At 51.9% G+C, this 26,195-nt stretch overlaps 4 protein-coding genes, 1 long non-coding RNA gene and 1 pseudogene across 5 annotated transcripts in view; 1 reads left to right on the forward strand and 5 right to left on the reverse strand.

Moving 5' to 3' along the window:
* Positions 1-726: 726 nt before the first annotated feature.
* Positions 727-8,201, reverse strand: LOC110569466 (uncharacterized). The gene is made up of 2 exons (XR_002479549.2): positions 7,695-8,201; positions 727-1,719 (listed from the first exon to the last, which is right to left on the reverse strand). It is a non-coding gene; the product is annotated as an uncharacterized LOC110569466 (long non-coding RNA).
* A 2,596-nt stretch (positions 8,202-10,797) lies between these two features.
* LOC135276907 (U4 spliceosomal RNA) lies at positions 10,798-10,919 on the reverse strand (annotated as a pseudogene).
* A 511-nt stretch (positions 10,920-11,430) lies between these two features.
* Positions 11,431-21,308, reverse strand: TBCB (tubulin folding cofactor B). The gene is made up of 6 exons (XM_012437514.2): positions 21,102-21,308; positions 20,586-20,729; positions 15,950-16,046; positions 15,087-15,278; positions 11,840-11,912; positions 11,431-11,707 (listed from the first exon to the last, which is right to left on the reverse strand). Exons 1-6 carry the CDS (start codon positions 21,213-21,215, stop codon positions 11,593-11,595), a joined length of 735 nt encoding a protein of 244 aa, XP_012292937.1. The 5' UTR covers positions 21,216-21,308; the 3' UTR covers positions 11,431-11,592.
* Positions 21,309-21,487: 179 nt separating this feature from the next.
* POLR2I (RNA polymerase II subunit I) lies at positions 21,488-23,023 on the forward strand. The gene is made up of 6 exons (XM_012437530.2): positions 21,488-21,945; positions 22,030-22,084; positions 22,328-22,401; positions 22,489-22,563; positions 22,672-22,723; positions 22,922-23,023. The coding sequence occupies exons 1-6, from the start codon at positions 21,887-21,889 to the stop codon at positions 22,982-22,984; spliced, it is 378 nt and encodes a 125-aa protein (XP_012292953.1). The 5' UTR covers positions 21,488-21,886; the 3' UTR covers positions 22,985-23,023.
* Positions 23,024-23,027: 4 nt separating this feature from the next.
* Positions 23,028-26,085, reverse strand: OVOL3 (ovo like zinc finger 3). The gene is made up of 4 exons (XM_012437534.3): positions 25,929-26,085; positions 25,790-25,854; positions 23,772-23,976; positions 23,028-23,286 (listed from the first exon to the last, which is right to left on the reverse strand). The coding sequence occupies exons 1-4, from the start codon at positions 26,020-26,022 to the stop codon at positions 23,042-23,044; spliced, it is 609 nt and encodes a 202-aa protein (XP_012292957.1). The 5' UTR covers positions 26,023-26,085; the 3' UTR covers positions 23,028-23,041.
* Positions 26,052-26,195, reverse strand: part of WDR62 (WD repeat domain 62) — a 52,513-nt gene continuing 52,369 nt past the window's right edge. The window contains exon 33 of the mRNA XM_064381444.1: positions 26,052-26,099. The gene's annotated coding sequence lies outside the window, so the exon portion shown is untranslated. The remainder of the gene's footprint in view (positions 26,100-26,195) is intronic.

Raw genomic sequence — 26,195 nt, forward strand, 5'->3', positions numbered from 1 at the left:
TGAGCACCTCACCTGGCCTGCGGCACTTTTTTTTGAGATGGAATCTAGCTCTGTTGCCCAGGCTGGAGTGCAGCAGCAAGACCTCAGCTCACTGCAACCTCCGCCTCCTGGGTTCAAGCAATTCTCCTGCCTCAGCTTCCCAAGTAGCTGGGACTACAGGCACATGCTGCTATGCCCGGCTAATTTTTTGTATTTTAGTAGAGACAGGGTTTCACCATGTTGCCCATGTTGGTCTTGAACTCCTGAGCTCAGGCAATCTGTGCACCTCAGCCTCCCAAAGTGCTGGGATTACAGGCGTGAGCCACCGCACCAAGCAGCATTCTAATAAAACTTCTTTTTTCAAACCTATGCTGATCTTGGTAAATTCTTCTTACTATTTTTTTGAGACGAAGTCTCACTCTGTCGCCCAGGCTGGAGTGCAGTGGCACGATCTTGGCTCACTGCAACCTCTGCCTCCCAGGTTCAGGCAATTCTCCTTCCTCAGGCTCCTGAGTAGCTGGGATTACAGGCACCTGCCACCACGCCCAGCTAATTTTTATATTTTTAGTAAAGATGGGGTTTCACCATGTTGGTCAGGCTGGTCTCGAACTCCTGACTTCATGATCCGCCCGTCTCGGCCTCACAAAGTGCTGGGATTACAGGGGTAAGCCACCGTGCCCGGCCTCTTCTTGCTTTTAAAAATAAGTTCTTGGTGCCACAGAGAAAGACCAGCACTCAGGAGAAAAGTTTCTCAGCAAAGCAAAGTTTACTTCTGCAGAAGGGTGCTGCCCGCACCTCTAACAGTCGCAAGAGCACACCTAACAAAGGAGAGCAGGGTTTTTTACCCTAACGCGCTTCCTGCTTCTTTCCCCCGTTGGCTGGGGTTGGACTGCACAATCTAAGCTGATTCCAATGCGCTATTTCAAATGAAGGGCAGTTTACAGAACCAAGGATAAGGAAGTTAGATTTCTGATGAGGAACTCATTCTGTCTAACAATTTTCCCCCTTTTGATTTTGTAATTCTTCCTCTTCAAATACTTTTAACAGGACTTGGCTTTTCTTCTCTTCTTGCTTATTTGGAAATACAAGTTTATCTGAATAGGGTGGGGGAGAGTTTCGAGAGGTTTTGGTAAGAGCTGTTCCTATGAGCTTTTGAACGAATCCACGGACACAAGGTATCAAACAACACCCTATGAGAATGAGCACACCTATTACAACTGCCAGGGAAATGAGAACAGAGGCCCCGAGTCCTTTCCATTTGCCAAACCACCTCTCCATTAAACTAGTGGAAGGGTCGTCTGTTCCAGAATTTTTGGCTAGCTCATTGGATAAACCAGTTAGACCTTCTAGCGCTTTAGTTATAGTTCCGTTGGGGCCGGTATTATCAGGGATGAAAGAGCAACATCGGGTTCTAATCACGCTGACAGTAGAATGAGGGAAGAAGATGAGACAATACAAGAGATAGAAGAAGGTTAGGTTTTTCTTAGCTTTAGGTTCAGGGGACTTGATCCCAGAACAATGGCCCATGATTTTGAAGGTAGCAGTGTGTTCTTGATTCAGATACGGTGAGTCCACCCTCCTTCTGTGGTTCGGCCTGCGGTCTCGGTAGTTAGAAGCACTAGATAGTGTCCCTCCCAAGCCGGTTTGAGTTTTCCTTCCTTCCAACTCTTAATGAGAACGTAAGCTCCAGGCTGATACGGGAACTCCAGCGGTGGCGTCTGTGCTAAAAGGCCTTTAGTCCTGAGGGAAGAGAAAATGGAAGACAGACCAAGTGTATAGTTTTTGAGAAACCAATGTTTTGTTTCAAATGTGGGAATGTCAGCAGTGGAGTGTAAATAAGGCAACCTACATAGCATCTCATAAGGAGACAGGCCAACATCTTTCCGAGGGGCAGTTCTGACCCTTAATGAGGCAATGGGAAGGCACTTAGTCCGTGGTAACCAAGTCTCTAAGACTAATTTGGTTAAGTGACTCTTCAGGGTTTAGTTCATTCTCTCCACTCTTCCTGATGAGGGTGGGTGCCAGGGAGTATGGTATTTCCATGTTATGTCTAGCACTTGGGCTAGTTTCTTAATGATGTGTGCAGTGAAATGGGTCCCATTATCTGAATCAGTATTTCCTATCAATCCAACTTTGTGTATAACATTTTCAGTTAATGCTTTACCTACATTATTAACAGTTGCACTTGAAAAGGGAATGGCTTCCATCCAGTGAGAGAGGTGATCTATCACTAATCAGTAATTTAGGCAACCGATTGGGGGCATTTTGGCGTAATCAATTTGGACACTTTGGAACCGTCTTAATCCTGGACTTCTTCCCCCAAGGGGTGGTTTTCTTAGGGTCTGCTTATTAGTCTTTTTGCATATTAGGCAGCTATCTGTCTTGCCAGAGTATAAATTCCTATACATCCATTAAGCCCTGAGAACTGCATCACACATAGCTTGGGGTTCCCATTGAGTTCCTCAATGCAGCTGATTCCTCTCATGAGGGTTTTGGATAACATTTCTCTTTGGTCTGGTAACACTCATGTCCCTGCTGAGTTCTCGTTGGCCCTTATTTTCATTAATTTCTCTTTTTCAGCAGAAGAGAAGATGGGAACTGCAGTCTGGGGAGAAAGACAAGGGGTTAGGTGAAAAATGGGCATTTCAGAGGAAATGGCAGCTTGCTTGGCTAATTGATCTGCAAAGTTATTCCCTCAACTTTCTTTCTTTTTTTTTTTTGAGATGGAGTCTTGCTCTGTCGCCAGGCTGGCGTGCAATGGGCAATCTTGGCTCACTACAACCTCCACCTCCTGGGGTTCAAGCGATTCTCCTGCCTAGCCTCTTGAGTAGCCGAGATTACAGGTGTGTGCCACCACGCCTGGCTAATTTTTAAATTAGTAGTAGAGGTGGGGTTTCACCATGTTGGCCAGAATGGTCTCAAACTCCTGACCTCGTGATCCACCTGCCTTGGCCTCCCAAAGTGCTGGGATTACAGGCGTGAATCACAGCACCCGGCCTTCCCTCATCTTTCAAAAAAAAAAAAAAAAGACCTTTCTGGCATCTGGGGACATAGACAATAGCTATTTCTTCTGGCAGCTGGAGGTTATCTAATACTTGGGTGATTAATTCTTTGTGGACAAGGTCTTGGCCTTTGCTATTAATGAGAGCTCATTCAGTCCACATTTTTCCAAAGGTATGGGCTACCCAAAGGCATATTTGAATCAGTATCAATAGTCCCCTCCTGGTTTTGCAAGTACTTCAAAGCTTGATTCAATGCAAACAGTTCACATGCTTGGGAGGACCAATTATTGGGAAATCTTCCCGACTCTACTGCCAGAGCTTTGCCATCAACCACTGAATACCCGTTATGTCTTTTTCCTTCAATTACCCAGGAGGAACCATCTATAAACAGATGTTGCCCTGTTTTGAAAGGAGTCTCTCTTAAATCGTACCTAACCTTTATATGATAATCAATTAAATCTAAACACTTATGCTCAGGTCCTTTTAGATTTGGGTTCCCTGTTAGGAAACCTGCTGGGTTGAGTGAACTGTCAGTGATTAAGTCATCCCTCTCTAATAAGATAGCTTCACACTTCAGAATTCTTGAGTCAGTGGGCCATTTCCCTACTTTCTGGTTTAAGATAGTTCTGACTTGATGGGGTGTGCTCACAGCGAAATTTCCCCCAAAGGTTAGCTTTCTGCTTTTTTCAGTTAACAAGACAGTAGCTGCAATATATTGAATACATTTGGGCCACCCAGAGGTTACTGGATCTAAAACTTTCGATACGAAGGTTACAGGTTGCTGATGGCCCCCATGTTCTTGGGTAAGTACCCCTAAAGCTACCCCCTTGTTTACATTAACAAAAAGGTGAAATGGCTTCTCTAAGGAAGGCAGATCTAGGCCAGGGGCAGTTATGAGTAGGTGTTTTCACTCCTCAACCTGGTAGATTTCTTCAGAAGCCCACAAGAGAGGGTCAAGTTTTTCTTGGGTAAGCTTTAGGTATAAAGGTTTTGTCTTTAGGGCATATGAGTCAATCCATAAGTGGCCATATCCAACTAATCCTAAAAATTTCCTGAGTTCCTGCTTAGTCTTAGACAAAGGTAAGGACACGACCGGTTCAACTCGCTCAAGCCCTATCCTTTGTTTGCCTTTACTTATCAAGTGTCCTTAGGTATTTAACTTCTGGCTCTAGGAACTGAAGCTTTCCCTTTGAGACCTGTAATCCTTTTCCTTGCAAATGATTAAGGAGACTGATAGGGAAGCCAGCTACCTTTTCCACAGCCTCACCAGATACCAGCAAATCGTCCATATATTGGAGTAGGCATATGCATTTTGGGGTAGAAATTTGCTCTAGGATTTGAACAGAGAGATTAGGTGAATCTGTGAACCTTTGAGGCAAGACTGTCCATCGGTACTGTTGCTTCTGTCAGAATGGAGATCTTCCCATTCAAAAGCATGCCCAGAAGGCGTCCTTCAAATCTATTACTGTGAACCATTGATGGTCATATGGAATTTTGTTAAGGATGGTTTAAGGGTTAAGGACAACAGGGTGGGTAGTCTGAACTATTTGGCTGATAGCCTGGAGATCTTGCACTAGTTGGTATGACCCATCTGATTTCTTTACAGGCAGTATTGGGGAGTTATAAGGGGACATACAGGGTTCAAGCAGCCTGTCTTGAATGAGACCTTCATTATAGGCTTTAAACCTATTCTACCTTCTAGGGGAATGGGATATTGTTTCCTTCTCGCTATTTCCCCAGGGGTGTTTAACTTAATATGTATTGGAGAGACTTGGAGTCTTCCCCAATTTCCCTTCCTTGACCAGACATCAGGATGAATGTATTTTTCCTCTGTAGTGGTGAGTAGATTTAATGGGCCAAGATGTAGGCTGATACCTAGTGTTAGCATTAAGTCTCTTCCTAATAAATTAATTCCTGCTTCAGGGATTAACAAAAATTTAATGTGGGTTGATTGGTCTTTGTATTTGTACCCACATACTACCCATGGGTACCCTGAATTTGGTGGCAACAAAGGAATGAGACAAAGACTGGTTAAAAGTGCATAAAGTGGGAACAGGGGCCAATGCAAAAGGGAGGCTGCAAAGGCCCCGGGCTCTGGTTGCCACAGTATTTATTGAATACAATCACTTTGATCCATAGTGCAGATGGGGGGGGGGGCGGGGGGGGCGGTGAACTGGTGAAAGGGAAGCTGTGTGTCAAACATAAGATGAATAGCAGTGAAGGTTTATGTGAGTTTCCTAAGAGTTAAAGCATATGCTTATTTTATAGGTAATTATCTATGTGCAGCTGGTGGGAATGGGCTTAACAAGGAGCCTACATATCTGGCTACATTCCAGGGCTTCAAAGGAATGTTATCTCCTTGAGCACTGTGTTTAAAATGTCAGAGCTAGCCAGGCGCGGTGGCTCACGCCTGTAATCCCAGCACTTTGGGAGGCCGAGGCGGGTAGATCACAAGGTCAAGAGATCGAGACCATCCTGGTCAACATGGTGAAACCCCGTCTCTACTAAAAATACAAAAAATTAGCTGGGCATAGTGGTGCGTGCCTGTAATCCCAGCTACTCGGGAGGCTGAGGCAGGAGAATTGCCTGAACCCAGGAGGTGGAGGTTGCCGTGAGCCGAGATCGTGCCATTGCACTCCAGCCTGGGTAACAAGAGCGAAACTCCATCTCAAAAAAAAAAAAAAATTCATTACTTATAACCAGTTTATATAGGCACACTATAAACCCTTCCTTCATTGCTGTTTCCCCCAACAGTATCTGATCTCTATGCCTTCTAAAATTTGTGCTTTAAATCCTTCTCCCTTTACGCCTGAGACAAACAGCTCCTCTGAGGAGGAGGTAACACTGGGTGGAAGGGAACAAACAGAGGAGCCAGCTGCTCCAGAATCTATTAAAAAGGTTATAAGTTTACGTTTGGGTCCCACCTCTAAATTTATCAAGGGCTCTTGGTGGGACTCAACGTAAAAGAGACAGAAGGCCATGAGTGGAATGATCTCCTTTTTCCATTCGGGACATGTCCTCTTGAAATGACCTATTCTTCCACATTTAAAACATTTCTTTTGTCCTTATTCCCTTCCACTTCTGGAGTTCCTTGGCTTTGCTTCCCTATGTCCCTTACACAGCCTGGCAAATGAGGGCTTGGATCCTTTATAAGTTTTGTCCCCCTGGAGGCTTTGTCTAGGAGTGTAGGTGTCTCCGGGCAACGGGCCCCTCTTTTGGAGCGCCCTGTTGGAAGGTGGATAACAATCTTTGCTTTTTGTTTTTACTTTTCTTTATCTCTTTTTTTTTTTTGAGACGGAGTTTCGCTCTTGTTACCCAGGCTGGAGTGCAATGGCGCGATCTCAGCTCACCGCAACCTCTGCCTCCTGGGTTCAAGCAATTCTCCTGCCTCAGCCTCCTGAGTAGCTGGGACTACAGGCAGGCGCCACCATGCCCAGCTAATTTTTTGTATTTTTAGTAGAGACGGGGTTTCACCATGTTGACCAGGATGGTCTCAATCTCTTGACCTCGTGATCCACCCGCCTCGGCCTCCCAAAGTGCTGGGATTACAGGCGTGAGTCACCGCGCCCAGCTCTTTATCTCTTCTTACATAAACTTTTTGAGCTTCTTTCAAAAGCTCTTCCATAGCTCAATCTTTCCAATTCTCTCTCTTTTGCAATTTCTTAGCAATGTCTGGCCAACTGTTTGTAACAAAATGTAGCTTTATTTCCTTGCCCAAGGGGGTTCTCTAAATCCAGGTCTGCATATTTTCTCACTTGCTCTTTTAGTCTATCTAAAAATTCCATAGGCCCTTCATCTTTTCTTTGTTGTAAAGCAAATGCTCGAGAAAGGTTTTGAGTTTGGGCCACTGACTCTCGAATTCCTTCAAGTATCATTTCTCTGAGATCTTTCCTATTTTCTCGGTGGGCTGCACTGTTATTATCCCATTGAGGGTCTTGGGCTGGGAATTTTCGGTCTGCTGCAGGAATGTTTTGGCCAGGAGGGTGTTCATGTTCCCAGACTACCATAGCGGCTTTGTGGGTCCTGTTCATTTCTTCCCCTGAAAAGACAGTGCCTAACATAGACATGAACTCGGCCCAAGTATACAACTGGGGCCCTAAAAACTCATCAATTTGGTCTGCCACTCCATATGGGTCATCTAATAGTGGCTTGAGCTCCTTTTTAAAATTTCGAACTTCTGAGCTGGTTAAGGGGGCATCCACGAAGCCAGTGCCCCTCCTCCTCCCAGGGGCACCTCTCTTAAGGGGAAGAGAGTTGGAGCTGATTCCTTAGAGGTAAACGGGAAGGAAAAGTTCTAAATATCCTTTTTACATTGCTCTACCTCGCGTTCAAGTTTTCTTTGGGGAGGGCATTTAGGTACTTCCCAAGCAAAATAAAACAACAATATTTTATCATTTGCTGTTTTTTCTTGTGTTTAGTCTTCTCATTATCCTTCCAATAATTTAACATGAAACCTAGGAGACTGTAAGGAGGAGTATTATTGTAACTAGCTTTATCCCTCCCATTTCCTGCCTTACTTGGGGCATTGCCCATCTTGGAGGTTTGGTATGAGGCTCAATCCTCGTCTCAGAGATTCCTTGCCTTCCCTTTTCCCTAGAGGCCCCTTACTGGAGATTTCTTGCACGCAATCACGCGTCTCACTCGCACACTTTCAACCTCCAAGATATCCCGACCACCAAGGAAATATTTTGTCGCCCCCGCGACGTTTCTTACTTTCGTCCAGAGGATCTTTTCCGCCCGCGTTGCTGAGAGTCTGGGTTTATTCCTCACACTGGGGGAGGTCTCGATCCCCGTGCCCCTGGGGCCACCGCAACAAGGCAGTGGGACGGTCTCCTCACGAGATGATCAGGGACTTCTCCCCAGAGGAGAAAGGGAATCCCCGACGAGCCCCCGAATTGTTAGAAATAAGTTCTCGGTGCCGCAGAGACCAGCACTCCGGAGAAAAGTTATGCAAGGCAAACTTTACTTCTCCGGAATGCTGCTGCCCGAGCCTGCAACAGTCGGAAGAGCAAGGGCACACCTAACGAAGGAGAGCTGGGGTCTTTCCCGCAAAGGCGGGGGTTGCGCAATCTAAGGTGATTCCGATTGGCTATTTGAGAAGGTATGGGTTGCAGCGGCGGGAAGGGGCAGTTTACAGAACAAAGGACAAGGGAGTTAGATTTTTGAAGAGGAACTAATTCTAATATTACCAACACTTTAACCCCCGAGGCTCTGACACCTCGCCTGGCAAAAGGGATTTTTTTCTTTAAATGGAAACGCCCTGTGCTTCAACAGGCTTGGGAAGGGGCCGGGAGCCCGGAAAAGGGACCAGTACAGATGCAGGAAAGCAGAAGGATAAGAAAGAGGCCCAGCCAGCTCCAGCCACTAAGGAGCTCGATCGCCTGACTTCCACTGCTGCCAGAAAGTCAGCTCCGGCGCCTTTCCCGGGACGCTGGTTCCCCGACTCAGATTACGCCCGGCCTGCTGTACCGATGCCCGCGCCTTTTTTTAAAAATGGAAACACCACGTGCTTGAACAGGCTTGGGAGGGGACCGGGAGGAGCCAGTACCTACGTCCCACCATGCCCCCTCAACGCCGGGAGGGGCGAGACCTCAGCTTCCAGCTTTGGGCAAGACCAGACTGAGACGGTCGCGTAGTTTTCTGGGAAATGCCGTTTGCGTTCCAGGCTGGAACTACCGCGTATGCTGCCCTAGAGACTACGTGTCCCATAATGCACCAGGCGCGCAGCGTCTGAACGGTGCGCTGCTGCCCCCTCGTGACAGCTGGGCGGTCATTGCCGAAGCTAGGGACGCTAAGGTTCCGGGACTTGGGAGGTGAGCCCAATTCCTGGGAACCCCTGGGAATTCCCTCCCAACCCCAAACTTTGCGCAGGAAAGGTGGGGTGGGGACGGGCACGGTGAAGGATTTGCGGACAGGGCCCGCTGTGAGGATTAAAGGAAACCGGCCCAGTAACTGTTGGCTGTATATAGTCTTTAGTAACGTGACACGCAACGCGCTAGTGTCGTGGTGTAGGCACTTTTTTTTTTTGAGATGGAGTCTCCCTCTGTCGCCCAGGCTGGAGTGCAGCGGTATGATCTCGGCTCACTGCAGCCTCTGCCTCCCGGGTTCAAGCGGTTCTTCTGCCTCAACCTCCAGAGTGGCTGACATTACTACAGGAGCTAGCCGCCACGCCCCGCTAATTTTTGTATTTTTAGCAGAGACAGGGTTTCATCATGTTGGCCAGGCTGGTCTCGAACTTGTGACCTCAAATGATCCACCTGCCTCAGCCTCCCAAAGTGCTAGGATTACAGGCATGAGCCTCAGCCCTGGTTTTTTTTTTTTTTAGACAGGGTTTCATTCTGTCACCCAGGTTGGAGTGCAGTGGTGTGAACACAGCTCACGGCAGCTCTACCTCCCCAGGCTTAGGTGATCCTACCACCTCAGCCTCCCAAGTAGCTGGGTCTACACGTATGCACCACAACACCCAGCTTTTTTTTTGTAGAGACAGCGTTTTTGCCATGTTGCTCAGGCTGGTCTTGAACTCCTGAGTTTAAGTGGTCTGCCCTCCTAGGCCTCCCAAAGTGCTGGGATTATGGGCATGAGCTCCCATGTCTGGTCTTTTTCTTTTCTTTTTTTGAGATGGAGTCTCCCTCTGTTGCCAGGCTGGAGCGCAGTGACATGATCTCAGCTCACTGTAATCTCCACCTCCCAGGTTCAAGCCATTTTCCTGCCTCAGCCTCCCAAATAGTTGGGATTACAGGCATGCACCACCACAGCCAGCTAATTTTTGTAATTTTAGTAGACACAGGACTTCACCATGTTGGCCAGGATGGTCTTGATCTCCTGACCTCATGATCCACCTGCCTCAGCCTCCAAAAGTGCTGGCATTATAGGCGTGAGCCACCGCACAGGGCCTCTTTTCTTTTTTTTGGTTTTGAGACAGGGTCTTGCTCTGTCATCCAGGCTGGAGTACAGTGGTACCATCCTAACTCACTGTAGTCTCCATCTTCTGGGCTCAAGGGATCCTCCAACTTTAGCCTCCCATGTAGCTAGGACTACAGACATGCACCATCACACCTGGCTCATTTTTTTATATTTTTGGTAGAAGAGAAAGTTTCGCCATGTTGCCCAGACTGGTCTCAAACTCCTGGGCTCAAGCAATCCACCAGCTTGGCCTCCGAAAGTGCTGGGATTACAGGCATGAGCCACCATGCCTGGCTGAGTGGTACACAGTTTTTTTTTTTTGGAGATAGGGTCTTGCTCTGTTGCCCAGGCTGGAGTGCAATGGCACAGCTCACCACAACCTCCACCTCTTGGGTTCAAGCAATTCTCCTGCCTCAGCCTCCAGAGTAGCTGAGATTATAGGCACGTGCCACAACACCCAGCTAATTTTGTATTTTTAGTAGAGACGGGGTTTCTCCGTGTTGGTCAGGCTGGTCTCGAACTCCTGACCTCAGGTGATCCATCTGCCTCAGCCTCCCAAACTGCTGGGATTACAGGCATGAGCCACCACACCCGGCATGAGTTGTACATTTTTTTTTTTTTTTTTTTTTTTTTTTTGAGACAGAGTCTTGCTCTGTCACCAGGCGCCAGGCTGGAGTGCAGTGGCACAATCTCGGCTCACCGCAACCTCTGCCTCCCGGGTTCAAGCAATTCTCTTGCCTCAGCCTCCTGAGTAGCTGGGACTACAGGCACACACCACCACACCCAGCTAATTTTTGTATTTTTTAGTAGAGACGGGATTTCACCATGTTGGCCAGAATGGTCTCGATCTCTTGACCTCATGATCCACCCACCTCCTCGGCCTCCCAAAGTGCTGGGATTACAGGCGTGAGCCACCGCGCCTGGCCGTACATAGTTTTTTTTAAATTTTTAAATTTTTTTTAACTTTTTTTCAATCAGCAATAATCGCGCCTCGGATAAACCTCATTGGCTACGATACTGTCACTGCACAAAGCTCGTAGAGTTTTTTTTTTTTTTTGAGACAGAGTCTCACCCTGTCACCAGGCGCCAGGCTGGAGTGCAGTGGCACGACCTCGGCTCACTGCAACCTCCGCCTCCCAGGTTCAAGCAATTCTCCTGCCTCAGCCTCCCTAGTATCTGCGACTACAGGCACGTGCCACCACGCCCAGGTAATTTTTTTGTATTTTTAGTAGAGACGGGGCTTCACCATGTTGGCCAGGATGGTCTCGATCTCTAAGATGACCTCATGATCCACCCGCCTCGGCCTCCCAAAGTGCTGGGATTACAGGCGTGAGCCACCGCGCCCGGCCTCGTACATAGTTTTTAAGGGCAAAGAAAATCCTCTCCCTTCCCCTTCTTCCTGGTAGCTATAGCAGATGAGGTGGGAATGAGAAGAAGATGGGGGAGCAGCAATATATAAGGAGATGGAGGCTGGCCCCTGATACGGAAGGGCCACTATTTACCCAGCAACCCAGTGGGTCTCCAAATCATCAAGTCCTCCAAACACTTTCCAGGTTTCTAGTGAATTTAATGCATGAGTCTCAAAAATCAATGGCAGAGGAGAAATGAATAAAATTAAAATGGGGTCAGGAGAAGAGGGCCATGGGCACACACAGGAGGGGCAGTGAGTGGCCGAGTTAGGAGCTGGAGCAGGGGAATTCCTGGGGTGTCACATCTCATCCAACCCGTAGTCCTCCTCCGGGAAGTCCCCCACCGTCACAACTGCTGGCTTGACAAAGGCGCCATACTTGGCCTGGCATTCGAAGTAGCGTTTCCCATTCACACTGCAGGGCAGGATGGGGGTGGGTGTGGTCAGAGGACCCTCACATGGCTCCACTCCAGATGCTGGCATGGGCAGCGCAGCCAACAGCACGCATGGACTTACACACAGACACCTGAGTGGGAATGCTTGTTACCTGCCATCGTTTTTCCCCAGTGGCTCATCATAGCGGACGCCAATCCAGTAGCCAGGCTTGAAATCTGTGAGACCTGCCCACAGAAGAGAAATCCCCATGAAACTGCTGGACATAGAAGAAATCCCCATGAAATTTCAGGATCACCCTGGATCTGTGCCTGCCCCCTGAGTAAAAGCCTGTCTTGGTGAAAACCAATTCTTGCTACCTCCACTGCTACCACTAGGACCACCTCCATCTCCTGCCCAGACTAATATGGTAGCCACTTCACTGGTGTCCCTGCTCCCACCCCTGTCCCCCATTCCCTGGGTGAAGACACCAGCCAGTGAGGTCTTTGTAAAAACCTACGGGATGGCACTGCTGCACTGCCAGAGAGAGAGGCTTCCGAATAAATCAAACCTGCTTTATCTTAAACTTCCAGCCTCCATAACTGTGAGAAATAAATTTCTTTTGTTTAAGTCGCCCAGTGAATGGTACTTTGTTAGCAAACTAATACGCAATTCAGCAACAAAAGATAGCATCCCAGTGAAAAAGCAGGCAGAGGAATATATAAGGAAGTCAAAGAACTCAATACCAAAAAAAAAAAAAAAAAAAGGGAAATAATCCCATTAAAAAGTGGGCAACAGGAAGTTGAGGCTGTGGTGAGCCATGATCATGGCCAAAGAATATGAACACACCCTTCTCAAAAAACCACATACTGACCAGGCAGGGTGGCTCATGCCTGTAATCCCAGCACTTTGGGAGGCCAAGGTGGGCAGATCATGAGGTCAGGAGATCAAGACCATCCTGCCTAACACAGTGAAACCCTGTCTCTACTGAAAATACAAAAAATTAGCTGGGCGTGGTGGCACATGCCTGTAGTCCCAGCTACTCGTGAGGCTGAGGCAGGAGCTAATCACTTGAACTTGGCAGGCGGAGGTTGCAGTGAGCCAAGATTGCTCCACTGCACTCTAGCCTAGACAACAAAGTGAGACTACATCTCAAAGAGAAAAAAAAAAGTGGGGCCAGGTGTAGCGGCTCATGCCTGTAATCCCAGCACTCTGGGAGGCCGAGGCAGGTGGATGACAAGGTCAGGATATCAAGACCATCCTGGCCAGCACGGTGATACCCTGTCTCTACTAAAAATACAAAAATTAGCTGGGTGTGGTGGCACAAGCCTGTAGTCTCAGCTACATGGGAGAATCCCTTGAACCCGGGAGGCGGAGGTTGCAGTGAGCTGAGAAATTTATACAAGAATGTTCAGGCCAAGCATGGTGGCTTAGCCTGTAATCCCAGCATTTTGGGGGGCTAAGGTGGGAAGATCACTTGAGCAGGAGTTTGAGACCAGCCTGGGCCACATGACAAAACCCCATCTCTATAAAAAAGCTGCAAAACTTTAGCCGGGGTGATGAATGCCTATAGTCCCAGCTACTCAGGAGGCCGAGGTGGGAGGATGGCTTGAGCCCAGGAGGTGAAAGCTAAGTGGCTGAGACTGCGCCACTGCATTCCAGCCTGGGCAACAGCCAGACCCTGTTTCAAATTAGGAAAAAAGAAAAGTAGAAATGACCCTAATGTCCACTAACTGATGATCGAATAAATAACACGTGGCATATGTGTACAATTCAGTACTATCTGGCAACAGTGCGGCACTGACACACGCGCGACATGAATGAAACTTGAAAACGTTTCTGCTCAGTGGAAGTGGCCAGTCACAAAAGGCCACAGATTGCATGATCCTATTCCTATGAAACATCCAGAATCGGCAAATTAGAGACAGAATGCAAATTAGTGGCTGCAGATGACTGGGGGATGTGTACACACGGGCATAAAGATGGAAATAGCAGACAGTGGGGATGCCAGAAGCAGGGAGGGTGGTGAGGTTTGAAAAATTCCCTCGGCCGGGCGCGGTGGCTCACGCCTATAATCCCAGCACTTTGGGAGGCCGAGGCGGGTGGATCACGAGGTCAAGAGATCGAGACCATCCTGGTCAACATGGTGAAACCCTGTCTCTACTAAAAATACAAAAATTAGCTGGGCGTGGTGGCGCATGCCTGTAGTCCCAGCTACTTGGGAGGCTGAGGCAGGAGAATTGCTTGAACCCAGGAGATGGAGGTTTCTTGTTACCAGCCTGGGTAACAAGAGCAAAACTCTGTCTCAATTTAAAAAAAAAAAAAAAAGAAAAATTCCCTATTGGGTACAATGCTCACAATTTGGGTCATGGACACGCTAGAAGCCCAGTCCCCCCCGTTAGCATGCAACACTCCCATGTAACAATACACACATACCCCCTGAATCCTTTTCATTTATTCATTCGTTTATTTATTTTTTGAGACTGGGTCTTGCCCTGTCACCCAGGCTGCAGCGCAGGGGTCTGATCATAGCTCACTGCAGCCTCACCTCCCAGGCTCTAGCCATCCTCCACCTCAGCCTCCCAAGTAGCCAGGGCACCTACAGGTGCTCACCACTACACTTGACTAAAGTTTTGTGGCATTTTTTTCTTTGTACAGATGGGGGTCTCACTATGTTGCCCAGGCTGGTCCCAAACTCCTGGGTTCAAGTGATCCTCCTGTCTCAGCCTCCCAAAGTGCTGGGATTACAGTTGTGAGCCACTGCACTCAGCCTTTTTTTTTTTTTTTTTTGAGACAGGGTCTTTCTCTGGTGCCCAGGCTGGGGTGCAGTGATGACACAATCATAGCTCACTGTAACCGCCAACTCCGGGGTCAAGCAAGCCTCCCACCTCGTCCTCCCACAGTGCTGAGAATACAGGCGTGAGCCATCATGCCCGGTCTGCTCTTTTTTAAAAAATTCACTCTGCTTTCCACTGTGACACCCCCCCGCCCATGCCCTGACCTCACTTCTTCCCTCTCCTCCGGCTCCCCTTCCCCGATGGACTTCCTGCTCACCTGCACCGGCTACTCCCGGGAACTCTTCCTCCCTTTTCACCTGGCTGCTGCCCACTTTCCTTCAGATGCTTCCAGCCCCCAGGTGCTTCCTCTGGGCTCACAGCCCCCTGTGTTCCCCTCACTCCTGGTCACCCCGTTTCCCCGCAGCAACTGACACTGTGCCCTGCACTTCCAAGCCGCACAGTTTGCGAAACTGGCCTCTGTTTCCTCCCTCGCCGGACAGATCACTCCACTCTGGAGGTCAGTGTTGGCAAATGGGTCCGCCTACTCCAGAGATTGAGATAGTTTCAAGCCCCCCACCCAGCACCCCAAGGCAGAGCGTGAGGCTCCTCTGCACACACAGCGTTCCCTCCGGCCTTGCCACGCACCTACATACATGACGGTGCCCCGGCGAGGGGACTGCCCCGCCGCCCGCACCTCACAGCGGCTGCCCACCGGGATGGAGCTGGCCTGGGCCTTCTCCTCGGCAAGGCGCTGGGCGGCCTCGGCCTCCTGCTGCGCCCGTTCCTCCTCGTTGTACCTGCCAAGCTTGCTGCGCTTCAGGAAGGAGCGGACCGTGTCTGTGGGCGGAGGGGGCTGGGGTCAGTCGGGGTGTCGGCCGGGCCTCTGGCCTAACATGATGACGCTCCACCCATGAGGGGCCCATCTCTCTTCCAGGTGACAAAGGGCTGTCACCCAAGCTCCAGGTCTCCCAATGCAGTCTCAGCCTCTCCTAGGACTCCAGGGGCCCCCTCACAACCCAGAAACGGAAGGGGTGCGGCCGGCATCCCCCACCTTGCCACAGGACCCATGCTCTCATGTCTTCAGCCACAACCACCTTTACATCCCGCCTTCCTCCTCTGCCCTCCTCCCCTCCTGAGGCCCCCGGATTCCCAACACTCTGATCCATCCCAGGTACCCTCACTGACTGCCACTCTGTCCACTCACATCCCACCTGTCCCACCCTCCACATGTTCCTATCTGACCCTGACTGCTCCAACACCCAGCCCCTACACCTACCCCTCAACCCCTCCACTTTCCCGGTCCTCCACCCACCGCGTCTGACTGCCCACACCCAGACACCTCCCAGTCCTCATTCCCACCCCAGACCCACCCTTATATCCCCCCAACCTCCAGCCCCCGCTGCCCACACCACTGGCCTCCCTGCAGTGGCCCTGTCTATCTGCCTGCCCCCTGCCTGCACACACTCCCTCTGGCCCCCACGCCCCCCTTGACGCCCACCTGCCCGTACCTTGCCTCTGGTCGTAGGCTTCTTGTGAGATGGTGTACTTCTCCACCCGGGACACGTCCTCATACTCACCAAGGCGGGCGCCGCTGTGGTCAATGACCTGAGTGAGGGGAGGGGCTCGGTGGGGATCAGGGTCTGGCCAGGGAGGCCTGGGTGCAGGGACGTCAGCATCTCCTATCTGGGAAAAACACATTCCTCTCCCTCGCCCCTACTGTGGCCTTCTCTCCTCTCCTGAGCCTCGTGGAAGGGAGAAGTAGATACATACACTGGCCATCTCTCCTTCCTCACCCCCGTCCAAACTCCTGGAGGCTGCCTCTGTCCCCAGAAGTCCCCCACATGTGCCATCATCGTCACCAAAGTCACAAAGCTCAACTGACAGAGCTCAGGCCTTGCCCACACCCCTCTGCCTGGCGCATCTCCTCACTGGGCCTCTGGGACTCACCTAAGCTGGCCCCAGCCTCAGGCCCCAGAGCATCTCTTCCTGTTCTGCCCCCACTATCCATTCAGTCATTGGTTTCTGAGCTCCCAGGCACCCAGCTGGGCCTCCTGCTGGGGATACAGTGCAAAAAACAGACTCGCTCTGCCCTCGAGCTGTGCTCACTGTGCTGCGAGAAGGCTAACCACAAAGGAACAGGTACCTACGAAACACCAGAGCGCGGCCGTGACCCGCGAAACACCAGAGCGCGGCCATGACCCACGAAACACCAGAGCGCGGCCGTGACCCGCGAAACACCAGAGCGCGGCCGTGACCTGTGAAACACCAGAGCGCGGCTGGTCTTGAGCTAGGTGTTGCCAGGGCAAGGCTCTGAGGCAGGAGGGCCCTGGCCTGACTCAGGTGGTCCCAGGCTACCTCTGGCTGAGATGAGGAGTGGGGAGGGCAGGGAGGAAGCTGCCAGGATGGTGAGGTTGGAGGAAGGATGGAGGCTGGACCAGGGTCAGGGAAGTTTTTGCAGGTGGAGCCGACAGGATTTGCTGAGAGAGTGGATGTGGGGGTGAGGGAGAGAGAGGGACCAAGGAACACCCCAAAGCATCTGGCCAGAGCCACTGGGCTAACATGGCAAAGTAGGAATGAGCTTTATCTCCGCATCAAGCATCCCTGAGAATTTCCACTATGTTGAGAATTTTCACAAATTTAAAGTTCTGTTATTTTAAACAATTAATATGGGTGATATTTATAAAGAGAAAAAGAATTTTAGAAAAAGTAAAATATCCCTGGAGGCTCCACCTCTGCGACAACTTCCTTGAGCGGCCGGGGAGGTCTGTGTGCACCTGAACCTCCCAGGTGTGAAATCTGCTCAAGGATGCCTCCGCCTACGCCTCAACACTTGCATCCCTCAGCTTCGGCTGCCCAGGGTGGCCCAAAGGCTCAGTCCTCTGCACCCAGCAGAGGCCTGACCCAGAGCCCCTGGCCTCGTCCCCTTATCCGGACTCTCACAGCAGCCCCCTCCTGCTCTCCCTCCTCTTCCTGTCCTCCACCTTCTGCCTCCTACACACAGCCAGAGGGGCCTGTGAACACCGGAGCCAGGTCAGAGTCCCCCCCCCAGCCTCCATGTTGTCTGGGCGCAGAAGTGACCTCTCAACCCCCACTGCACTCCCTCCTGCCTTGGAGTATTTGCTGTTCTGTGCCCCACTCTGGGAGTACCCTTTCCCCCTCTTCAGTTAATTCTTTTTTTTTTTTTTCTTTTTTATAAGACAGGATCTTGCTCTATCACCCAGACTGAAGTACAGTGGTGCCATCTGGGCTCACTGCAACCTCTGCCTCCTGGGTTCAAGTGATCCTCCTGCCTCAGCCTCCTAAGTAGCTGGGATTACAGGCGCCCGCCACCATGCTCAGCTAATTTTTGTATTTTTAGTAGAGATGGGGTTTCACATGTTGGCCAGGCTGGTCTCAAACTCCTGACCTCAGGTGATCTGCCCACCTCAGCCTCCCAAAGCGCTGGGATGAAAGGCATGAACCACTGTGCCCGGCCTGAGGGGCAATTCTTTTTATTCTTCGTGTCTCTGCTCTGGCAGCACCACCTCCAGGATGTCCTTCCAGACCTCACTGATGCATCAGGTACCCCAGGATAGGTCTCCCAGCTCCATGATCTCCTACACAGCCTGTCTCCACTGAACCTTCACATTCAGTCCTCTGGTCATTTAGCCAACATCTACCTCATACCCTGGACCTTCTCAGATACAGTCATAACTATACTCCTGGGAATAACACGGATGGGCAATGAACAGTTACTGAATCAACGAGAGAAAAAAGAAGCAGTTTTCCAGACATAATGACTCCTAGAGTCATGCAAACTGGGGTCAAAATGCTACTGACAGTCACCCTTAAGAAAGTAAACTCTGGACTCTTCCAGTTCCAGGTGCTTTGGGAACCACGGCTTAAGGTACAGACGTGGCCAAGTCCAAGAACCACAACACACACATCCAGTCCCCAAACTGGCAGAGAAATGGTTTCAAGAAACCCCGATCACAAAGATACGAATCTCTTAAGGGGGTGGACCCCAAGTTTCTAAGGAACATGAGCTTTGCCAAGAAACACAAGAAGGGCCTAAAGGAGATGCAGGCCAGCCAGGCGTGGTGGCTCACGTCTGTAATCCCAGCACTTTGGGGGACCAAGGCGGGTAGATCACTTGAGGTCAGGAGTTCGAGACCAGCCTGACCAACATGGTGAAACCCCGGCTCCACTAAAAATACAAAAATTAGTCGGTATAGTGGCGCACACCTGTAGTTCCAGCTACTGGGGAGGCTGAGGCAGGAGAAATACATGAACCCAGGAGGTCGAGGTTGCGGTGAGCCGAGATTGTGCCACTGCACTCCAGCCTGGGTGACAGAACTCTATCTCCAAAAAAATAAAAAAAAAGATGCAGGCCAACAATGTCAGGGCCATGAGTGCAGGTGCTGAGCCTATCAAGGCCCTTGTGAAGACTGAGGAGGTTAAACCCAAGATCGCAAAGGGTGTCAGACGCAAGTTCAATCGACTTGCCTACATTGCCCACCCCAAGCTTGGGAAGCGTGCTCATGCCTGCATTGCCAAGGGGTTCATGCTGTGCCAGCCAGAGGCCAAGGCCAAGGATCAAACCAAGGCTCAGGCTGCACCTCCAGCTTCAGTTCCAGCTCAGACTCCCAAAGGTGCCCAGGCCCCTACAAAGGCTTTCAGAGTAGATATCTCTGTCTGCCAACGTGAAGACAGAAGAACTGGTTCAACCTCCCCGGGGCTGCTGTCTACATGGGCTGGGGTCCTCCTGTGCTATTTGTACATATAAACCCGAGGCAGGAAACAGAAAGTAAATTCTGGGCCGGGTGCGGTGGCTCACACCTGTAATCCCAGCATGTTGGGAAGCCTAGGCAGGTGGATCACCTGAGGTCAGGAGTTCAAGATCAGCCTGACTAACATGGTGAAACCCCATCTCTACTAAAAATACAAAAATTAGCCAGACATAGTGGTGGACAGCTGTAATCCCAGCTACTCGGGAAGCTGAGGCAGGAAAACCACTTGAACCCAGGAGGCGGAGGTTGCAATAAGCCGAGATCACGCCATTGCACTCCAGCCTGGGCCACAGAGCAAGACTCCATCTCAAAAAAAAAAAAAAAAAAATTCTACCTCGAAGTTAAGTTTTCTTTTCTGCAAAATGGAGACAATTACATTATCCTTGCACTATTATTTTATGGATTCATCATTCAACAGTGATTCAAGAGCTGGGAGTGGTGGCTCATGCCTGTAATACTAGCACTTTGGGAGGCCAAGGCGGGTGGATCACTTGAGGTCAGGAGTTTGAGACCAGCCTAGCCAACATGGTGAAACCCCGTCTCTACTAAAAATACAAAAAAATTAGCTGGGCATGGTGGCGTGTGCCTGTAATCCCAGCTACTCAGGAGGCTGAGGCAGGAGAATTGCCTGAACCCAGGAGGCGGAGGTTGCGGTGAGCCGAGATCGCGCCATTGCACTCTAGCCTGGGTAACAAGACCGAAACTCCGTCTCAAAAAAAAAAAAAAAATACAAAAATTAGCTAGGCGGGCGCCTGTAATCCTGGCTACTCAGGAGGCTGGGGCACGAGGATGGCTTGAACCCAGGAGGTGAAGGCTGCAGTGAGCCCAGATCGTGGCACTGCACTCCACTCCAGCCTGGGCGACAAAGTGAGACTCTGTCTCAAAAAAACAAAAACGACAGAAAGAACATGGTGGGCAGATGCACAGAGAGGTCCTCTGTGTTCTGGTTTCTCCCAAGCTGTCCAGCGTGGTCACTCACTGTGACCTACCTCACATTCCAGGCCTCTGTATACCCTGCTCCCTCCTTTCCACCTCTTTCTCTTAACTCACCCATTCCTCATCCTTCAGGTCTCAGCTCAGACATCCCTTCCTCTAGGAAGCCCTCTCTGATTATCCCAGGTGGAGTCAGGCACGTCTTCTGGGTGGCCCCAGTCCCCTGGGATTTCTTGATCCCAGCCCAGACCACTCTAAGCTGTCCCTGTCTAGTGATGGGTTTGTTTCTTGTCAGGCTGCACTGGAGGCTCCAGTAGGGCAGGACCTATCTTGGGTATCACTCAGGGCAAAACCCAGCAAGTATCTGTTGAATAACCAAATGAATGGTGGTGAGGGGGTTGGGGAGGGCTGGGGGGGAGTGTCCCAGGTAGGGAGTCCTCACATGGATGCGGCAGCCGTCATCTACAGGGTAGGAGCCCAGCAGCGCATCCTCTTGATCCAGCTTGCTGTAGAACTTGTCGTCAACTCCATACAGCTCCAATTCCATGCAGGAAGCAGGGCTGCCCACCAGCAACTCCAGTTTACACTGCCAGGAGGGGGCAGGGTGAGAAGGTAGCCAGGCGCCCCGCTCCTTGCATCAATCACCATCGCCACATCCCTCCCTGTTCCTCCAAAAGACCCCGGGAGTCAGGACCCACTCGGCCCGGCTCCTCGCCTCTTGCCCCGCCCCTTGTCCCGCCCTCTGGACCACTGGATTTTTTGCTGGCCCCACCCCTCGTCTCTGCAATCTCAGGTTCTCTATGGCCCCGCCTCGCCGCGACCCGGTCCCCAGTCTCCGCAGCTCGGGATCACCTCCAGCCCCGCCCCGTCGCTCCCCGGCCCTTCCCCACCACCTCTCCAGGGAGCTCCCCCATTTCTTCTTCGCCCCGCCCCTCCGGACCCGCCCCCACGGCCACACCTTGAACTCAGCGATTGTGAGGCTGCGGCTGTACCGCTTCTCGGAGCGGAAGGTATTGAGGGAGCTGCTGATGAAAACGGTCACCGTGGGCGCCGACACCCCTGTCACCTCCATCTTGCCGCGCCCTGCCTGGGCCCGCAGCGCGGTCCAGCCGCCTCACACCCGCTCCGCAGCCGCAGTCGCCGCCGCTGCTGGGATGCTAGCAGCCCCGCCCCCTGCTCCGGGCCTGACCAATCCGCGATCCCCTGCCTGGAGCGTCCGCCAATCGCCGCCTCCCTTCCCTACTGCCAGGAAGCGAGCTCTCCGTACTCCTGGGCCGGCCCCAGCCAATCCCGAGAGGCCTTCCAGAGTTCACGGTTCTTCCAATAGCGGCGCGGAAACGGCCAGAACGGGGAGGCGAAGACTGAAGCCAGGAGGAAGAACTGGCAAGAGCTCGCTCCGTTCGCGGCAGGGTAAACTCGCGCATGCGCACTGGCCTTTGGCCAAGCAAGCTCTGTGGCTTTTGCCCTGGATGCTCAGCGTTATGCAGCTTACGATGCTCATCGTTTTCCCGGCTCTGACGCCAGATTCTGTAAACTGAGGCGGCGATGCCCAAAAAATGGAAGCAATTACTCTAGGATATCAAAAGACTGACGCAAGCAATGAAACCTTTGCGCGGAGAGAAGGGAGACACAGCACGTGTGCGCAGCGCCGCCCTCTTTTGGCGAAGTAACTAGGCCTGGCCCCTCCAGCGACCTGTAGCGTGGCGGAGCAAGCGCAGAAGGTTAGGCGGGCTGCGCGTCGCCATGGAGCCCGACGGGACTTACGAGCCGGGTTTCGTGGGTATTCGATTCTGCCAGGAATGGTGAGGCTGAGGGAGTGGGTGATGTGGAAAGGGGGTGAGGAATGGCTCCAGGACTGACCCCTTGGCACCTCGCCCTCCCCACAGTAACAACATGCTATACCCCAAAGAAGACAAGGAGAACCGCATTCTGCTCTACGCGGTGAGCGCCCGGGTCTTCCCCGGCCGGTCCACCTGTTCCCAGCGTGGCCCCGCCCTGTCCCCTGCCTCTGTGACCCGACTCCCTTTTTGCCCCCCGCTGCACCCCAAGTTATCCCGACTCTCCTGTCCATCCCCAAAGACTCCGTCCCGTCGTCATACCCTCCGGGATCACCCTGCCCTCCCCTCCCAGTCTCATCCGGAATCCCTCCGTGATCCCTTTTCCCCTACACTCGCCCTCTCGCAGTGCCGGAACTGTGATTACCAGCAGGAGGCCGACAACAGCTGCATCTATGTCAACAAGATCACGCACGAAGTGGAGTGAGTGGAGGTCCTGGAGCTGGGGGCGGGGGTGTTGGCTCTGGAGGCCGAGTCTGAGCGTAATTATGCACCCCCGCGTCCCTGCAGCGAACTGACCCAGATCATCGCCGACGTGTCCCAGGACCCCACGTTGCCGCGGACCGAGGACCACCCGTGCCAGAAGTGAGCGCTTAGCTGGTGCTGGGGAGGGAAAGTGAGGCTCGTCCTCACTGGGCGAAGGGAAGAGGGAAGGGTGTCAAGCTCCCAATGACTGAGCTCCCACCCCCTCAGGTGTGGCCACAAGGAGGCTGTGTTCTTCCAGTCACACAGTGCCCGGGCCGAGGTAAGTGGCACGAGGGGTTTCTAAGTATCTGGGGCTTGCTTGGTCCTTCCCGGGGGTGGTGATGCCAATATGGGTGTCCCTGCGTTTCTTGAATCCTGGGCCGGACCCTTACCTATTGGGGAAGTTCTCTTGCCTGTTCTTTTGGGGTGAGGCGCTGCTGGGTCCAGAACCTTGCTAACCGTGCATCTTTTCTGCCAGGACGCCATGCGTCTGTACTACGTGTGCACGGCCCCACACTGCGGCCACCGCTGGACCGAGTGACCTCACCTCTCCCCCGAGTGTAATAAACACCAGATTCCATGTGTGAGTTTCCTGTGTTTATTTGCCTCGTGAGGAGGACACTGGCACAGTGTATCCAGCTGCGCGATGCAGGGCACGGTGCTGTGCGTAGGCCTCCGGCCGTGAGCTGGTAAAACCGCAGTCCTCGCACACGTGCAGCTTCTCGCGGCGCTCACGGTAAGCGTAGCTGGCTGGCTGCCCATGCACCTTAGCAAGGTGAGCTTCCAGGGAGCAGCGCTGCGTAAATGCTTTCCCGCAAGCACTACAGCGGAAAGGCCGGATCCCTGCACAGATGAGCACAGAGGGGAGGGCTGGACAGGAAGGGCAATGGGCTCTGGACTAAAGCACCCCCACCTGTTTTATGGCATTGAGCATTTCCAGTCCCTATTCTAAGCTTTCCAGATTCTTCCACCCATGACCCACCATGTGCTGCCCCCACCCAGTGCAGACATGGGCCAGACACGTTTCCCCACCCTCCTTCACCAGGATGTTCCCTCTCCTGGGGGACAGAGAGAGAAGCCTTCCCTTGCCCTTGGATCTGGAGCCTGAATCATATAACCCACATCGGTCTGCACTCTGTGTCCCTTGCCATGCCCCTATCTTGGTGCCACCTTACAGCCACCTGCTGGGGTCCGAGGGACATTATGTCTGGAGTCCCCATGCCCCACATACACAAACCCTGGACACTCCACATCCCATTACCTCTCTTCATTTCCTTCCATCCCTGCCTTGGGCCCAGCAGCCTTTTCCTGTCCCTACCACTGCTCACCAGTATGAGTCCTCATGTGGCGCTTGAGATCGAAGGCATCATGAAAGCCCTTGCCACAACAGCGGCACAGGTGGCGGCGCACAGGGCTGTGGCACTTGAGATGTCGCGTCAGCATGCGCTGCAGAGGGAAGGCCTTAGGGCAGAGTGGGCAGCCCAGCGTCCCTGGGCCCCTGGGAGCAGAGGTCAGGTTGCCCTGTGTGGGCTGCTGGAGGGATGTGGGAGTTATTAGCCCCTATGGTTGGACCCTGCCCACCCTTCATTACTCTGCAAATGAGTACCGAGTGCCCAGAGCCATAGAGGATTTAGGAAGGCGGAGACAGTGATTAGCGTGTGTACCCGCCACTCTCCAGGGCCTTCCCTCACTATCCCATGGCCCTTCTCCATGCCAAGTCCCGACTTCCCACGTGACATGAACTTTTGTTTTTTGAAAGTCTTGCTCTGTCACCCAGGCTGGAGGTCAGTGCTGTGATCTCGATCTCAGTTCATTGCAACCTCCGCCTCCCAGGTGCAAGTGATTCTTGTGCCTCATCCTCCCCAGTAGCTGGGATTACAGGCGTAGACCACCATGCCCAGCTAATTTTTGTATTTGTCACAAGGATGGGGTTTCACCATGTTGGTCAGGCTGATCTCTAACTCCTGACCTCAAGCAATCCACCCACCTTGGCCTTGCGAAGTGCTGGGATTACAGGCGTGAGCCACTACGCCTGGCCTACTTTCCTAATTTTAATGTCTTTTTTTTTTTTTTTTTTTGAAATGGAGTCTTACTTGTTGCCCAGGCTGGAATGCAGTGGCACAATGTCGGCTCACTGCAACCCCTGCCTCCAGGTTCAATTGATTCTCCTGCCTCAGCCTCCTGAAGAGCTGGAGTTACAGGTGTATGCTATCACGCCTGGCTTATTTTTTTTTTTTTTTTTTTTTTTTTTTTTTTGCAACAGAGTCTCCCTCTATTGCCCAGGCTGGAGTGCAGTGGCACAATCTTGGTGCACGGCAGCCTCCACCTCCCAGGTTCAAGAGATTCTCCTGCCGCAGCCTCCCAAGTAGCTGGGATTACAGGCACATGCCACCACGACTGGCTACTTTTTGTAATTTTAGTAGAGACTAAAATTACAACACAGCCAGGCTGGTCTCGAACTCCTATAAGTGATCCGCCCGCCTTGGCCTCCCAAAGTGCTGGGATTACAGGTGTGAGCCACCACACCTGGCTAATTTTATTGTCTATACCTGCAGCCCCCACCAGAATACAAACTCCATCATTTGTGAACTTTTTTTTTTTTGAGACGGAGTTTCGCTCTTGTTACCCAGGCTGGAGTGCAATGGCGTGATTTCGGCTCACCGCAACCTCCGCCTCCTGGGTTCAGGCAATTCTCCTGCCTCAGCCTCCTGAGTAGCTGGGATTACAGGCATGCGCCACCATGCCCAGCTAATTTTTTGTATTTTTAGTAGAGACGGGGTTTCACCATGTTGATCAGGATGGTCTCGATCTCTTGACCTCGTGATCCACCCACCTCGGCCTCCCAAAGTGCTGGGATTACAGGCGTGAGCCACCACGCCCGGCTCATTTGTGAATTTTTGTCTTATTCCTGCTGAATATAAAACCCCGTGTCTGGAATAGTGCCTGGCTCTCGTGAACATACTACATTCCAGCTGGCACTTTCCTTCCTCTAATGCGTGCACAGCTGAAATAGCCCTTATCTCCCATCACACTCTTGTCACCTTCTCCCAAGTTCTGACATAAGACAGATCATCCACATGTGGGGTTGAATCTTGTTCTGCCCTGCTGGACAGAGAGATCCCTGTGGCTGCCCACCCTGTTAGGTGCCTAGGGTGGGACCTAACAGTAGAGAGCTCACTGCTAGGAAAGGAGAGGCATTCCCAACAGAGAGAAGCAGAAGCAGACAGGTCCTGAGGCATGAGAGCTTGTGCAGATGGGCCTGGGGAGGAAGAAGCCATCAGCTTCATTAAGGCTGAGAGTAGGCAGGGGCAAAACAGCTGGCTTTGTGGGCCAGCTCCACACTCACCGCTGCCCACGGATCCCTGACACTGGATGACTGTTGCGCCAGTGGCCCCCTCAGGCTGCTGCAGTCTGAGGAGAGAATCCGAATGGTGATGCTTTGCGTCTCCCCTGCTCCTTACCTCTAGGCACGGTGAGGGACCCACCTGGGATATAGGCATCTCCCCGGAGCTGGTCAGGCAGGTGGCCCCAGTTGGGTGGCTGTGGACGCCGACTTCTGACCAGGAAGGCACGGGGCATCGCCTCAGGAAGGCTCTCCACGCGCAGGGGCTGCCTCTTCTACCTGCTGTCAGACCTCAGCCCCAGGATGACTATCCCTGGTAGGAAAGGAGGGGAAGCCTCAGAGGAGCCTCATTCTCTTCATGCAAATTTCCTGACTGGCCCTGGGAGCGGACTAAGTTGGCTTGGGTTAC

This window comes from Aotus nancymaae, unplaced genomic scaffold (genome assembly GCF_030222135.1).
Source record: "Aotus nancymaae isolate 86718 unplaced genomic scaffold, 86718_ANA_hifiasm-v0.15.2.pri h1tg000028l, whole genome shotgun sequence".
Taxonomy (NCBI): Eukaryota; Metazoa; Chordata; class Mammalia; order Primates; family Aotidae; genus Aotus; species Aotus nancymaae.

Excerpts from the sequence above, each read along its gene's own strand:
- TBCB (XM_012437514.2), bottom strand. The coding sequence starts at position 21,215 with ATGGAGGTGACAGGGGTGTCGGCGCCCACGGTGACCGTTTTCATCAGC. Across the intron at positions 20,730-21,101 it reads TCACAATCGCTGAGTTCAAG|TGTAAACTGGAGTTGCTGGT; the intron begins GTGTGGCCGTGG and ends CCCTCCTGGCAG. Across the intron at positions 16,047-20,585 it reads ATGACGGCTGCCGCATCCAT|GTCATTGACCACAGCGGCGC; the intron begins GTGAGGACTCCC and ends CCCCTCACTCAG.
- POLR2I (XM_012437530.2), top strand. The coding sequence starts at position 21,887 with ATGGAGCCCGACGGGACTTACGAGCCGGGTTTCGTGGGTATTCGATTC. Across the intron at positions 22,085-22,327 it reads ACCGCATTCTGCTCTACGCG|TGCCGGAACTGTGATTACCA; the intron begins GTGAGCGCCCGG and ends GCCCTCTCGCAG. Across the intron at positions 22,402-22,488 it reads AAGATCACGCACGAAGTGGA|CGAACTGACCCAGATCATCG; the intron begins GTGAGTGGAGGT and ends GCGTCCCTGCAG.
- OVOL3 (XM_012437534.3), bottom strand. The coding sequence starts at position 26,022 with ATGCCCCGTGCCTTCCTGGTCAGAAGTCGGCGTCCACAGCCACCCAAC. Across the intron at positions 25,855-25,928 it reads GGGAGATGCCTATATCCCAG|ACTGCAGCAGCCTGAGGGGG; the intron begins GTGGGTCCCTCA and ends TTCTCTCCTCAG. Across the intron at positions 23,977-25,789 it reads TCAGGGATCCGTGGGCAGCG|CAGCCCACACAGGGCAACCT; the intron begins GTGAGTGTGGAG and ends ACATCCCTCCAG.